General features: G+C 33.4%; 1 protein-coding gene across 1 annotated transcript in view; it reads right to left on the reverse strand.

The window, feature by feature from the left end:
- Positions 1–33: 33 nt before the first annotated feature.
- The window catches only part of LOC110442399 (SCO-spondin-like), a gene marked incomplete at its 3' end in the record, with an annotated part of 50741 nt that continues 37413 nt past the window's right edge, over positions 34–13361 (reverse strand). Inside the window, exons 37-50 of the mRNA XM_021485993.1 lie at positions 10090–10332; positions 9595–9848; positions 8798–8939; positions 8475–8531; positions 7284–7406; positions 7049–7093; positions 2892–3140; positions 2416–2675; positions 2050–2194; positions 1705–1899; positions 1225–1484; positions 859–1003; positions 514–708; positions 34–293 (exon numbers count right to left, since the gene is read on the reverse strand). Of these exons, the coding sequence (XP_021341668.1) occupies positions 34–293; positions 514–708; positions 859–1003; positions 1225–1484; positions 1705–1899; positions 2050–2194; positions 2416–2675; positions 2892–3140; positions 7049–7093; positions 7284–7406; positions 8475–8531; positions 8798–8939; positions 9595–9848; positions 10090–10332 (2573 nt within the window). The remainder of the gene's footprint in view (positions 294–513; positions 709–858; positions 1004–1224; positions 1485–1704; positions 1900–2049; positions 2195–2415; positions 2676–2891; positions 3141–7048; positions 7094–7283; positions 7407–8474; positions 8532–8797; positions 8940–9594; positions 9849–10089; positions 10333–13361) is intronic.

Below are 13361 nucleotides of genomic sequence, written 5' to 3' on the forward strand. Positions count from 1 at the left end.
TTCAGTAAAAACAATAGGAATGACATGTTTTACCTGTTTTGGATTAATAGGTGCAACAACGTTGTTGTTTGTGTCAACTACATAAACTTTGACAGTCTGGACATTCGTCACTGTGAGAGCAACTCTGACGAATTTAACATCGTCATTATTAGCCTTGATCGTATAGCTGATTGTTGGCTGTACAGCGCCAGAGTTTGGAATAAATGGCTCGTCTAATCCATTCCCTTTTCCATTAGTAGTCTCGGATACAACATCGGCTGTGTTATCCTTTGAAATCATTTGGACGTCACATTCTGAAAATATATATGGAGGTTGATCATTAAAGAAATGCATTTTCACTCAAAATCTATCCAGTTCGGCATTACGGATCATACATCATCAATTACTTACATACAAATTGCATACAAAGGTATATGTCGTTTGAAGTACTCTGGTGAAATCAAATAATGTTCATCAACTGTTACGTTGCCATTAAAACCATATCACTTGAAACCGATCATGTTCTATAGATACCTGTTGTTGTGCTGTGCGTAGTCGTAGGTGTTGTTGTTTTACTAGTTGTAACCGTAGTTGTAGATGTCGTTTCCATTGGAGTCGATGATTCTGTAGACGTGGGCATGGTGGTCGTTGTTGGCAAGGTCGTTGTCGACGTGGTAGTGGACGTGGTAGTCGGAACAGTTGTTGTTGTAGGCACTGCGGTCGTTGTTGCTACAATTTGAATAGTATCGACCAATAAATGTATGTAATAAATTCAACCTCATTGTTAATAATATCTAAACATGGATTTCGCATTTACTATGAGTGAGATCTGTCGTCAGTTGGTATGTAATATTCTTCAAATAAATTCAAAAATAATACCTTCAGTGTAACAAGCATCAATCTCCACGTTTTCAAGTTTTGGTTGACCGTATGAAGTTGGTACAAGGACTACCTTCAACTTCACACCTTCCGTACCAATCAGCTTGATTTCAACAGTCTTTGGATATGGTCCGGTAACTGACACCTACGAAGGAACAATGATTTTAAAATTCGTTTTCGAAAGCTACTTATATCCACAAGACATTCGTTACGTAATATTACATGACTTTATAGTAAGTGACATACTCCTTTTATTGGTATTTGTATTTCAAATTTTATAGGGAAATGGCTTAGATGTTGATTTGTTTGCTTAGCTTACAAGTTTGTAATATGTTCAGTAAAAACAATAGGAATGACATGTTTTACCTGTTTTGGATTGATAGGTGCAACAACATTGTTGTTTGTGTCAACTACATAAACTTTGACAGTCTGGACATTCGTCACTGTGAGAGCAACTCTGACGAATTTAACATCGTCATTATTAGCCTTGATCGTATAGCTGATTGTTGGCTGTACAGCGCCAGAGTTTGGAATAAATGGCTCGTCTAATCCATTCCCTTTTCCATTAGTAGTCTCGGATACAACATCGGCTGTGTTATCCTTTGAAATCATTTGGACGTCACATTCTGAAAATATATATGGAGGTTGATCATTAAAGAAATGCATTTTCACTCAAAATCTATCCAGTTCGGCATTACGGATCATACATCATCAATTACTTACATACAAATTGCATACAAAGGTATATGTCGTTTGAAGTACTCTGGTGAAATCAAATAATGTTCATCAACTGTTACGTTGCCATTAAAACCATATCACTTGAAACCGATCATGTTCTATAGATACCTGTTGTTGTGCTGTGCGTAGTCGTAGGTGTTGTTGTTTTACTAGTTGTAACCGTAGTTGTAGATGTCGTTTCCATTGGAGTCGATGATTCTGTAGACGTGGGCATGGTGGTCGTTGTTGGCAAGGTCGTTGTCGACGTGGTAGTGGACGTGGTAGTCGGAACAGTTGTTGTTGTAGGCACTGCGGTCGTTGTTGCTACAATTTGAATAGTATCGACCAATAAATGTATGTAATAAATTCAACCTCATTGTTAATAATATCTAAACATGGATTTCGCATTTACTATGAGTGAGATCTGTCGTCAGTTGGTATGTAATATTCTTCAAATAAATTCAAAAATAATACCTTCAGTGTAACAAGCATCAATCTCCACGTTTTCAAGTTTTGGTTGACCGTATGAAGTTGGTACAAGGACTACCTTCAACTTCACACCTTCCGTACCAATCAGCTTGATTTCAACAGTCTTTGGATATGGTCCGGTAACTGACACCTACGAAGGAACAATGATTTTAAAATTCGTTTTCGAAAGCTACTTATATCCACAAGACATTCGTTACGTAATATTACATGACTTTATAGTAAGTGACATACTCCTTTTATTGGTATTTGTATTTCAAATTTTATAGGGAAATGGCTTAGATGTTGATTTGTTTGCTTAGCTTACAAGTTTGTAATATGTTCAGTAAAAACAATAGGAATGACATGTTTTACCTGTTTTGGATTGATAGGTGCAACAACATTGTTGTTTGTGTCAACTACATAAACTTTGACAGTCTGGACATTCGTCACTGTGAGAGCAACTCTGACGAATTTAACATCGTCATTAATAGCCTTGATCGTATAGCTGATTGTTGGCTGTACAACGCCAGAGTTTGCAATAAATGGCTCGTCCAATCCGTTCCCTTTTCCATTAGTAGTCTCGGATACAACATCGGCTGTGTTATCCTTTGAAATCATTTGGACGTCACATTCTGAAAATATATATGGAGGTTGATCATTAAAGAAATGCATTTTCACTCAAACTCTATCCAGATCGGCATTACGGATCATGCATCATCACTTACATACAAATTGCATACAAAGGTATATGTCGTTTGAAGTACTCTGGTGAAATCAAACAATGTTCATGAACTGTTACGTTGCCATTAAAACCATATCACTTGAAACCGATCATGTTCTATGGATACCTGTTGTTGTGCTGTGCGTAGTCGTAGGTGTTGTTGTTTTACTAGTTGTAACCGTAGTTGTAGATGTCGTTTCCATTGGAGTCGATGATTCTGTAGACGTGGGCATGGTGGTCGTCGTTGGCAAGGTCGTTGTCGACGTGGTAGTGGACGTGGTAGTGGAGCTTGTTGTTAAGGTAGTAGTTGATGTCGTTTTCTCGGGAGTTGTTGTTGTTGGTAAAGTTGTTGTCGAAGTAGATAATGTTGATGATGCTATAATTTTAAAGAAGAAACCGACAGATTGATAGAAGCAGTACATGAACTGAACGCCAGAAAAAAAGAGCATCTTTCACATAATTAGTAAAGACAATGTATATTACTTGTACACTTTTAAAGATATCAAAATAGTATTAGTCCGGATGAACCGGAAACATTTTAACAAAATGTTAATGATTCAGACCATTTTCAAAATCATCGTTGACCTACGAATAAGTGATGAAACAATAGTCGGTGTTTCGAAATATTTTCAAAAAACTAATCACTGATTTACGAATAAGTGAAATATGTTGTAAACGTGGAAGATATTTATTTATTTTTACATAACTGTAAATGTTGAAAAGCAACTGTTACATTGATATATTGACAACTGATTAGAAGCATGCAAAGGTCCAACTGAAACCTGAATTTATACATTTGTGTTGTAAAATATTCACTGACAATATATGCAGTTATAATATTATAAACCTCTACTCTAACCAAAGGTAGTTGCCCCAATGACACGGCTAATTGTCTTGTTTACTTAAAAGCCATTTGAAATACCGGGGAATGATAGAGACACACAAGCCAAAAACAGTACCAAAACTCATTTTTAAGGTGATGCTAAAATGTTATTTATTATATTATCCAGATTGTATGAAGACGAATTGATAAATTAGTATCAGTTTGTATGATTCTCACTATTTTTCCTGTCTTTATATTTAATCAAATACGAAGGAAAATGAGGTGCAATATTTTCATTTTAAACATCCAATGTCCAATGAAACAAGTAACGTTAAAATAATTGTCGCATTATATTGCACAGCAAGTCTGGTAAAATGTGTATTTAGAGCAATACAATATTTTACTCTACGCATATTTAAGTATGAACGTAAACTCTAATTAGTGTATCGTTTTACTAATATATGTTTATTTAAAGTTTAATGCGTGCCAAATGTGTTTTAAAATAGGGTGATTTTGATATTTCCCCATCATATATTTATGACAGAATATTTAGCTGCGATTAGACGAGGCCAAAAAATAAATTCCGATATCGATTTTCCAGTATATCGTCTCCTACTATATATTTGCGTGGCCGTTCGTCAAGATGTATCACGTGACCGCGTGACCATACACGAGGGTATGTTTAGACGTTTGTACGTCGCCTGAACACTGCCAAAACAATTACCCGGTTCACCAGAAAAACGTAAGAATGTATTGCTGTTTTAGAAACACACATAGATATGGAGTTTCGCTTATGTCTCACATAATTTGTTTATGATGGACAAATATCTATATATACAGTTTTACTTATGACCCAGTCAATGGTGTCGTCTGTTAATAGCACGAGGTAATCGTATGCAAATGTAAACACAATTGTTTTCTACTACCGAAGCCCGGAGGTAGCATTCTTATATCAGTGAACACTACTTTTTGCAAAAATATTGTATCCTTGCTTTGTTTCTAATTCCCAAATCTAATTAATTTTAAATGACCAAATGATAGAGAAATACCCTCAAACAAAACATATAATAGACTACACTAAATTAATGAGAGATTATACTACAATTGATTAGATGTGATAAATTAAATTATATTAAACAAAATTGAAGGCAAATATATTGAAAAATCAATGATAAAATGTGCAATTAAAAAAAGTTGTGATAAATTAATTGATAGATTAATTTGACGGTGAAAAGAACTTAATTGAATAGATCAACGAAACAGTTGTCTGTGCAGGACGGTGGAAAATTTCTTTTTATCGTACCGAAGATGACTTTCTTCCAATACTGAATGAAAGTCACCTCACAGAAATATCTGACGATCTTTCCCGAAAGATGAAATACATTAACAATGTTTTTATTTTTTAAATATAGTTCTCAATTGCTAATTTTCGTTAAGTTGATTGTGCAAATGTTAATCTCAGTTCTCGGAAATTGCAACACTGCCAAAACCAAAAATACAAGAATATTCAAACCAACAGTGCGATGTATGCGTACATTGCAACATGTTCATGCTCTCTTTTAATATAGTTTTATTTGATTCGTTTGTCTATCAATGTTGATGATAAAAAACGAACTTTTGTCTTAAAAGGAGCAAACAGAAATATTTATACTGAATAAGTCCCTATCTTTTAAAACTATTCTAACAACATTACTAAGTTGATAACTTAACCGTGATTTGCGTCTGAAATGTGTTATTTATCTTTATCAATGCATAAATCTAGAGAATTGAATGATGATATAAGGGATGAATACACCTCTTTTTCCTGAATATTTTAATTAGATATTGAAAACCAGATATGAATAGATAAATCATATGCTCGAAAAAATGTTTCTGCTTGTGATATTGAATGAGTGGATGTAACATATTTTAAAAGCGTTTCCTTCTGCTGTAATATTGATACATTTCCATTTATTTTCGGAACACATTACATTTTTTAATTCCTTAACTGTTAGTACTACTGATGTGTCATAAATTGACGACAAATAGTGCAGTAAAATGTTTTGCTGTGTTTGACTTTCTACATGGACGAGATATATTTTGAACAAGGTATTCCAACGTTTTATTTTAAGAATATATATGCTGAATAATGTCATAACCCTGTTTAATATCATGTCTTGTAAATATTGCGAAGTTTACAAGGTCAGAGAGAATGCTTCAGAACGGAACATTTCTGGATAGTTTCGTATGATTCAGACGATAAATAATATGTTCAATCTGCTTAGAAGGTACAATGTACAGTTTGTCGTTTGTTAATGAAGAAATTCAGAATGAATAATTACAAACACATACTATTTTTCATGAATAAAAGCAAATGGATAGGTCTTTATGGGTAGGTACAATATTATGATTTTAAACCAAAGACATTTGTTGAAACATTTATCCCCATGTGTAGAATAAATCTGCAAAATGCTTAGGTTAGCCTAAACCTTCCCAGCTTTATTATTAGTATAGAACATATCATAATACTTAAATAATTGAAATGTAAAAAAAAGAACCATACAATATAAAAATATCATCATCGTAGCGCCAGAGTTATTGAATATATGTCGTGTTGCTTCAACATCATCAGCATATCATCCGATTTATATGATTTAAAAAGATGGTTTTACTTGACTCCTTGTGCTTATTCAATCTAATTTGACCGTGTTGTAAATATTCACCAAAAAACAGTTAAAACATGCATATATACACAGTGGGATATATTTCTTATTCAATCATTTTTAATTTATTGATTAATTAATTCTATTAAGAGAAAATTTATGCATTTGACTGTTCATACGTGTGCTCTATTTGAAACGTATTCCTACCTATTATGTAGCAGTTGTCAGTCAGACAACGAGAAGAACAGGCGAAGAATAGGCGAAGATAAGGCGAAGACAAGGCGAAGACTCTTTGGCGAAGAATGGTCCAACGACAAGAATGTGTCGAATTATTCAGCACTGGTCTTTTTCCGGTTGATTCACCAATATTTCATATTGGGTTTTTATTATCACGTCCCAGATCGGTTTTATCAGATGTAGGCATCGATACATTTACCATGATATAGTTAAAACTATCCTTCCGTGTTACAAAAGATACATATATTACAGGATGAGCAATAAGCACCTATAAGTTTCATGATTAATAATAATTATCCCACAGTGGTTTGTATAACGTAAAATAATTATTAAAATATTATGCACACACGGTTATATGCGAAATTTACATTCAGAAACAGGTAGAATTAATAGAAAATGTCAATATAATAAGCTTTCACTTTTTATTTGCATTTTTTTAATCCAGATAACCTCGCAAAATTCTATATCAATATAATTTAAAATATGTTCCAAAACACCAGTGAAAGCAATATCCGTATTGACAAATGAACTATTTTTGTTTGTTTTGAAGCATATTTACATTTCAATATTTGCTGGACCTACCCAATGTTGGAGACGTTGGTTTCCATGTCGTTGTTGTTGTTTCACCTGTAAATGTACAGTCCAGTAAAGGTTTATTTGCGAGTCGCTATTTTTTTCTTCGAATATATTAATTATGTTCCAGTTCTAGGCCATACGTTAGAACATTACATACGCAGTCATTAAAAAAACGGTAATTTGTTTTTTCGCATTTAATCTGGAACTGTTTAACAAACGTCTTCTCCTCGTGATTATTTACCTGGAGAACAATTGGTTTCATCGCTCCCGTCATAACAATCCAGAGTTCCATCACATATATTATCTTCTTTGAGGCATTTATGGTTGCTATCGCAGAAGAATAGGCATGGAGGCGAAGTAAGCTCTGGCGAAGAATGAAATATAACGGTATTTTGAAAAGCCTTACGTATCAGTTCGACATGATTTGTACAGGCAAGCTGCATAGCTTGCAAGTCTTCCTGCATTGGCCGCTTTTTGCATTTGACAGAATCTCTCTCAAGTTACGATGTTATCAATTTGCTTCTATTTTTACCCTTTATAAAGTGAAGAACGAAAAAAGACACATGTTCTCAATACAACTTTTGCCCTGATTTTAGAGATGTGTGATCAGTAAATACGCAATTCGTCAGCAAATAGTGAGCAGTTACTATATATAAAAAGTGTATATGACTAAAAGTAGGAGAGACGCTACGATTTAGTTTTTGAAGTTTCGAATCACTAAAAGTAGATACTGAGTTTGTCCGAATACACTTTGTAACTTGAAAAAAAAATGTTATTGGTTGTGTTGTTGATAATTAAACGGAATGTTAATCCGCGTCGTATTGATTTGTGTTCATTCAAATTGAATACCATATTCTGTACTCTCAGTTAAAATCGGAGAAGGTCATTCACTTAGTTCTTGTCCATTCCTCAATACAATATTTTGCTAGGCTATCAAAAAAGTAAGGTTATGTTGGTAAAATGAGTCAAGTTTGCCTTGTTACGTTTTGTGATACAAATGCTTACACGAGATAGGATTTCTTTTTTCTCCCTTTCTCGATAACCGATAAATTTACATAACTGGTTAAATATATCAATTAAGCTGCAAAGATTTAACGCCCTAAATCGTCGTATACAATAGATCGTGATATACACATCATGACCCTATGTATGTAGCTACCTTAATAGTTATGGAACTTGATTTTCTGTTGTGTGTAGCCGCTACTAATCAAATCGTTTGAATTCAGTCGTTTCATAACTGAGGGCGCAGAAAAAATCTTAACTCTCGGCGTGCAAAGATGAAATATTCAGGGCCTTTCCCTTTTTTATCACCTCTTCTGCTGACTTTTTCTTCATATCCGATTTATGTGATTTTTTTATTGTTTCGTCGAATGCAGTTGACATTCTTTACTATTCAATCAATGATCATTGCTTTGATTAACAACATTCTTACCTGGAGTTGTCTGTGACGTTACAAGGGCAGTTGTAGTGGATACCGTACTTGAAACAACTAAAAATACAATAGTATTCAGTTTACTGAACGCAATGACATGACATCGATTCTTTAAAAGATTTTTTTACCAAATGGAGCGTGTTTTCTGATATAGGAATATTTTACACCTATTTAACAGTACGGTGAATCTTTAAACAATTCAGTCTGTTTTTGAAAACAAACTCATTGCTTTTATTGAAAAAGTATAGTGCGCCACGAGAGTGTGTACTATCCAAATGTATTTTGCTAAAAGACAAAGTTGATACAATTCGACATATACTTACCACCTTTGCATACTTCTAGAAAAATATCACTGAGCTGCACAGACCCAACACCAATGAACTTGATGCCGATTCGTGTAACAGGTAGTCCGCCCTGTAAGTTGAACGTAACTATAACCTTGCCGGTGTCTGAAACTTCATTTGCCTGCAAAATAAAAAAACAACTGATTAATATCAAAACATCTATATGATCATTTACATTTACACCAAATATTGATCGTATCGAGAAGTGTTTAGTTCGAGGTTTACTACAAACAAGTACGTTATTAAACTGGTAATATATATTAATTTTATTCAAATATCTGTCATTGGCATTATAGATCATTAGTAAACAATTATAATTTTATGACAAAAGAAACTACTCGAGATAAGTTAATTTTTAAGTTGTTTAAATACACGATGTGTCTTATACAATTAGAAAATGAACTAAGGAGATTTAGATAAACATATTTATCAATCTTCACAAGTTTAGGGACGTTTTTTATCGAACAATGTTTAGATAGTATATCTAGAAAACCGTGTTTCGCATCTCTTCGGACTACATTATCTTCGTTCCAAATGGACGGAAACAATTGCCATGAACAATGATGTCACAATAGAAGATGACGTCGCAAAGCATTGTTATTTGACGTCATAATTAGAAGATTGACCAATGGAATAACGTCCATAGAGTTACCCACTAGTTAGTAAACAAAATGTTTACCAGCTCCTAATATGTTTATCCAATGGGTTGGGAGTGGGGAAATCAATAGTGATTGTATGAAAAATATTTTGTAACAGTTGTTAAAAATCTAATTTACCTTTTCTGTACTGTCGTCAAAATCAGCGACAACAACAAGGTCATTGGCTTCTTTTTCGACAGTTAATGTAAGTTTCAAAACTGTAATCGTTGATTTAAAATCAATTAAAAACGGTGTGTTCCCAGTGGGGAAATCCAGAGTTGTCTGAGCACCAGAATCTTTCCTCATCGCATCTTGCATGTTCTTTCCGTAAAGCCTTGGCGTTAAAGTGTACATTTCGGTGTCATCGCCATCAATTTCGATCATCTCGCAAACTAAAAAAGAATTTATGTATAAGTTGCACATCACAATTTTGAAAATATTTTAACTTTCGTATACTAGTACTAGGATACTGATATACCATATTACAAACAGGACCTGACACTTCCATTTGTCACACGTTGTTCAAACTTACTAATAAAAACGTCGTGCAAAAAACATAATAACTGTTAATATGCCAGGTTATACCTTAAAATAGTGTTTTTTGGCGAAAATGTTCATTTATATGTAACATACTAGGACTTGTAGTAGCCATCGTTGTTAAAGTTGTCGTTGATGGAGTTGTTGATGCAGTTGTCCGTTCTGTTGATGTTGTCCTTTCTGTTGTACCTTCTGTTGGACTTGTTATTTTTGTCGTCGTTTGTGTTGTAGATATTGATGAAGTTGTCGATTCTGTTGATGTTGATGAAGTCCTTTCTGTTGTACCTTCTGTTGTAGTTGATGTAGAGAGTGTTGTTGATGTAGACGCAGTTGTTGATTCTGTCATTGAAACTATTTATTTTACTATAAAATACATCATGAAGACATAACTTTCTCAAGCATTTTCGTAAAGGAATTGCATGACTGAATTAACTGTTTTATAACACAACACAGTGAAACAAAATTAAATTCCTTACCATGCTTATTTTATTTTAAATGTTGAGTTATGGAAACGTTGATATCATTATTACAGGAATTGATACACATATATTTCATCAGGTGGTCGACATGATATTTTTTTCATGTTAGTTTCCTCTCCTTTCAGAATACCACTGACACTTGCAACTGACGCAAGAAGGCATGTAGTCAATAATAGCATACAATAATAAACACAATAACAATAACATACCTTGATATTGAAGTGCTATCTTTTGTTTGTCTTCAAATTGATGTCATATATATATACACATATTACGCTATCTTAAGCAGCGAAAGAAAAGTAATTGTTCTTTTGAGGAGGTGCGCTACACCATCTTGTGGAATAACAACCTCTAACTAACTGTACGTCGCGGCTAGTTACAGGTACAATATAACAATTGTAACTGTTTGTCTATGTCAAGTTATTTGTGGACCATCTAAACAGAATCTTGTACCACACATGTTTATGAAAGGGACTTAAGTTGTATTGTTGCGGCCCGACGAACCACAACTTAAGGACATCTAGGAGAACTTTTAAATAAAGTTGTGATCTTCGGCAAAAGATCATCAATATAATCGATTGTAACCTAAAATGACGTAAACAAAGCAATGAATAAGTAAGAGAAAAACTATAAAAAGAGAAGATTTGTATGAAATAACATATGAATAAGAAAAGTCGCAAAGGAGAAATATTGTGAATTTGAACTATTTTATCATCGATACTTATGTGTGTATAATATCTTATAAAATCTTTTGAACTACGAACATGGTATACACTTCTCACGACATCCTGCTCTTAAATATATTTGGGGAAAACTCAATAAATAAACAGATATTTTCATGCTTTATATAACGCCTAATATTTATCTATATAACATGAGACAAAATATATTCACTGTATACTTGCTATGTGATTTTAAGATGGTAAACTATATGTAAAACAACTAGAAACAATAATTCATTGCAAAAAGATCATCATTTATCATAGATGCATTGCCTTATAATGTTAAATTTTCAGATATTGATTAATAATTCAGTTTTAGCAAGTAAAATATATAAGATGTCTATCTGCATGATTTTTTTTCAAACAAAACACATGTTTTAAATAACACAATAAGTTATCCGTGGAATAACATTTAAATGTTTTCGGTCCTGACCTGACCTGACCAAAATTGAAAAAATAGTTTCTTTGTTCCTTGTTGTAGTTGACGCTTTGATGACTTCTTTAAACATATACTGTAGCTTTCCTTCTTAATTATCTCATTAAGGTTCCTTTTTGTTGTTTTATCCCAATGCATTATCTACAAATGCTCCATTTCGATGGAATAATAAATGTCTGATGATGGTAACCCGTATGAAACCTTTCACTAAAAATGCGTCATTAGATTGATGTCATCTCGTAATCAATAAAGGAGCTGTATCCATGTCTCGGCTAACTGAGTATATGCAATGATGTTTCACCTTTTACATTTTAATATATATATAATCAATATACACTACAGTGAAAACAAAACTTTCTTTAATAATGATACCTTTACGACACTGAATATTTTTCCAAAATTGAAACAGAAACATTGTATGTCATTGTGTTCAAATCTAGTATTTTGTTTAGCGACACTCTATGTGGAATCGATCTAACACGTACCTGTCTTCCAATCAAAACACCAGCCATCGAACTGGGAGTACCCACCTGGTTATCTATTGAACTCATTTCCAGTGTTTGTTAAACGAAATTCGAAGTGGATATTATGAAAACGATTACCTTTTCTACAGAAATCTAATAGAGAGATGTATTTATTTGAATTAATCTTACTAGCAGTGAAGACGTTCCTGGCAACTTTATATCGCTAATCGAACAAATGTAGTACTTATACACCTGTGTCAAATTCACCCCTAGCGATGCGATATATACCGAAGTGAAAGGAATCTTTCCGAATAAAATGCACTTCAACTGTTATCTAAACGTGCATGTCATCAAGTAATAACGTCTTTTTTGTATCACACTGTTGAAAACTAGATGTGTACATTATACAGAACGTTTTGGTTTGGGTGTGAAACGTATTTATTTTTTGAAAAAAAATATGATTAAATGGTAGAAAAGACATGGTTTTACGGCTGTTAGGTTCATCTGTCATATCGGCTGTATAACAGAAAATTACATTTCAAGTTGTCCATATAACAGAAAGTTACTTTTCAAATTTGTCGTATAACATAAAGTAACTTTGCAAGTGGGTCGTATAACATAATGTTACCTTACAAGTGGGTCGTATAACACAATGTTACTTTACAAGTCGGCCGTATAACATAATGTTACCTTACAAGTAGGTCGTATAACACAATGTTACTTTACAAACCGGCCGTATAACATAATGTTACCTTACAAGTCGGTCGTATAACATAATGTTACCTTACAAGTCAGTCGTATAGCATAATGTTACCTTACAAGTCGGTTATATAACACAATGTTACTTTACAAGTCGGCCGTATAACAGAAAGTTACTTTGCAAGTCGGCTGTAAAACAGAAAGTTACTTTGCAAGTCGGCCGTAAAACAGAAAGGAACTTTACAAGTGGGTCGTTCAACAGAAATGAACTTTGCAAGTGGGTCGTATAACATAACGTTACTTTACAAGTCGGCCGTATAACAAAGTTACTTTAAAAGCGGGTCGTATTACAGAAAGTTACTTTACACGTCGGCCATATAACACGATGTTTCTTTACAAGTCGGCCGTATGATACTGACCGGATAGTTTACATAATGGAGATTTGAAGACAAATGCAACCAGCATATATTGTTTTGTCATTAATATTACCATTCAAGTGAGCTCCTTTATTGATTGTTGTTTCTTTTTCTACATTCTTGTTTGTTTTCAGAAATATAAAAAATGAAAA

Source organism: Mizuhopecten yessoensis, unplaced genomic scaffold (assembly GCF_002113885.1).
Source record: "Mizuhopecten yessoensis strain PY_sf001 unplaced genomic scaffold, ASM211388v2 scaffold716259, whole genome shotgun sequence".
In the NCBI taxonomy this organism is placed as follows: Eukaryota; Metazoa; Mollusca; class Bivalvia; order Pectinida; family Pectinidae; genus Mizuhopecten; species Mizuhopecten yessoensis.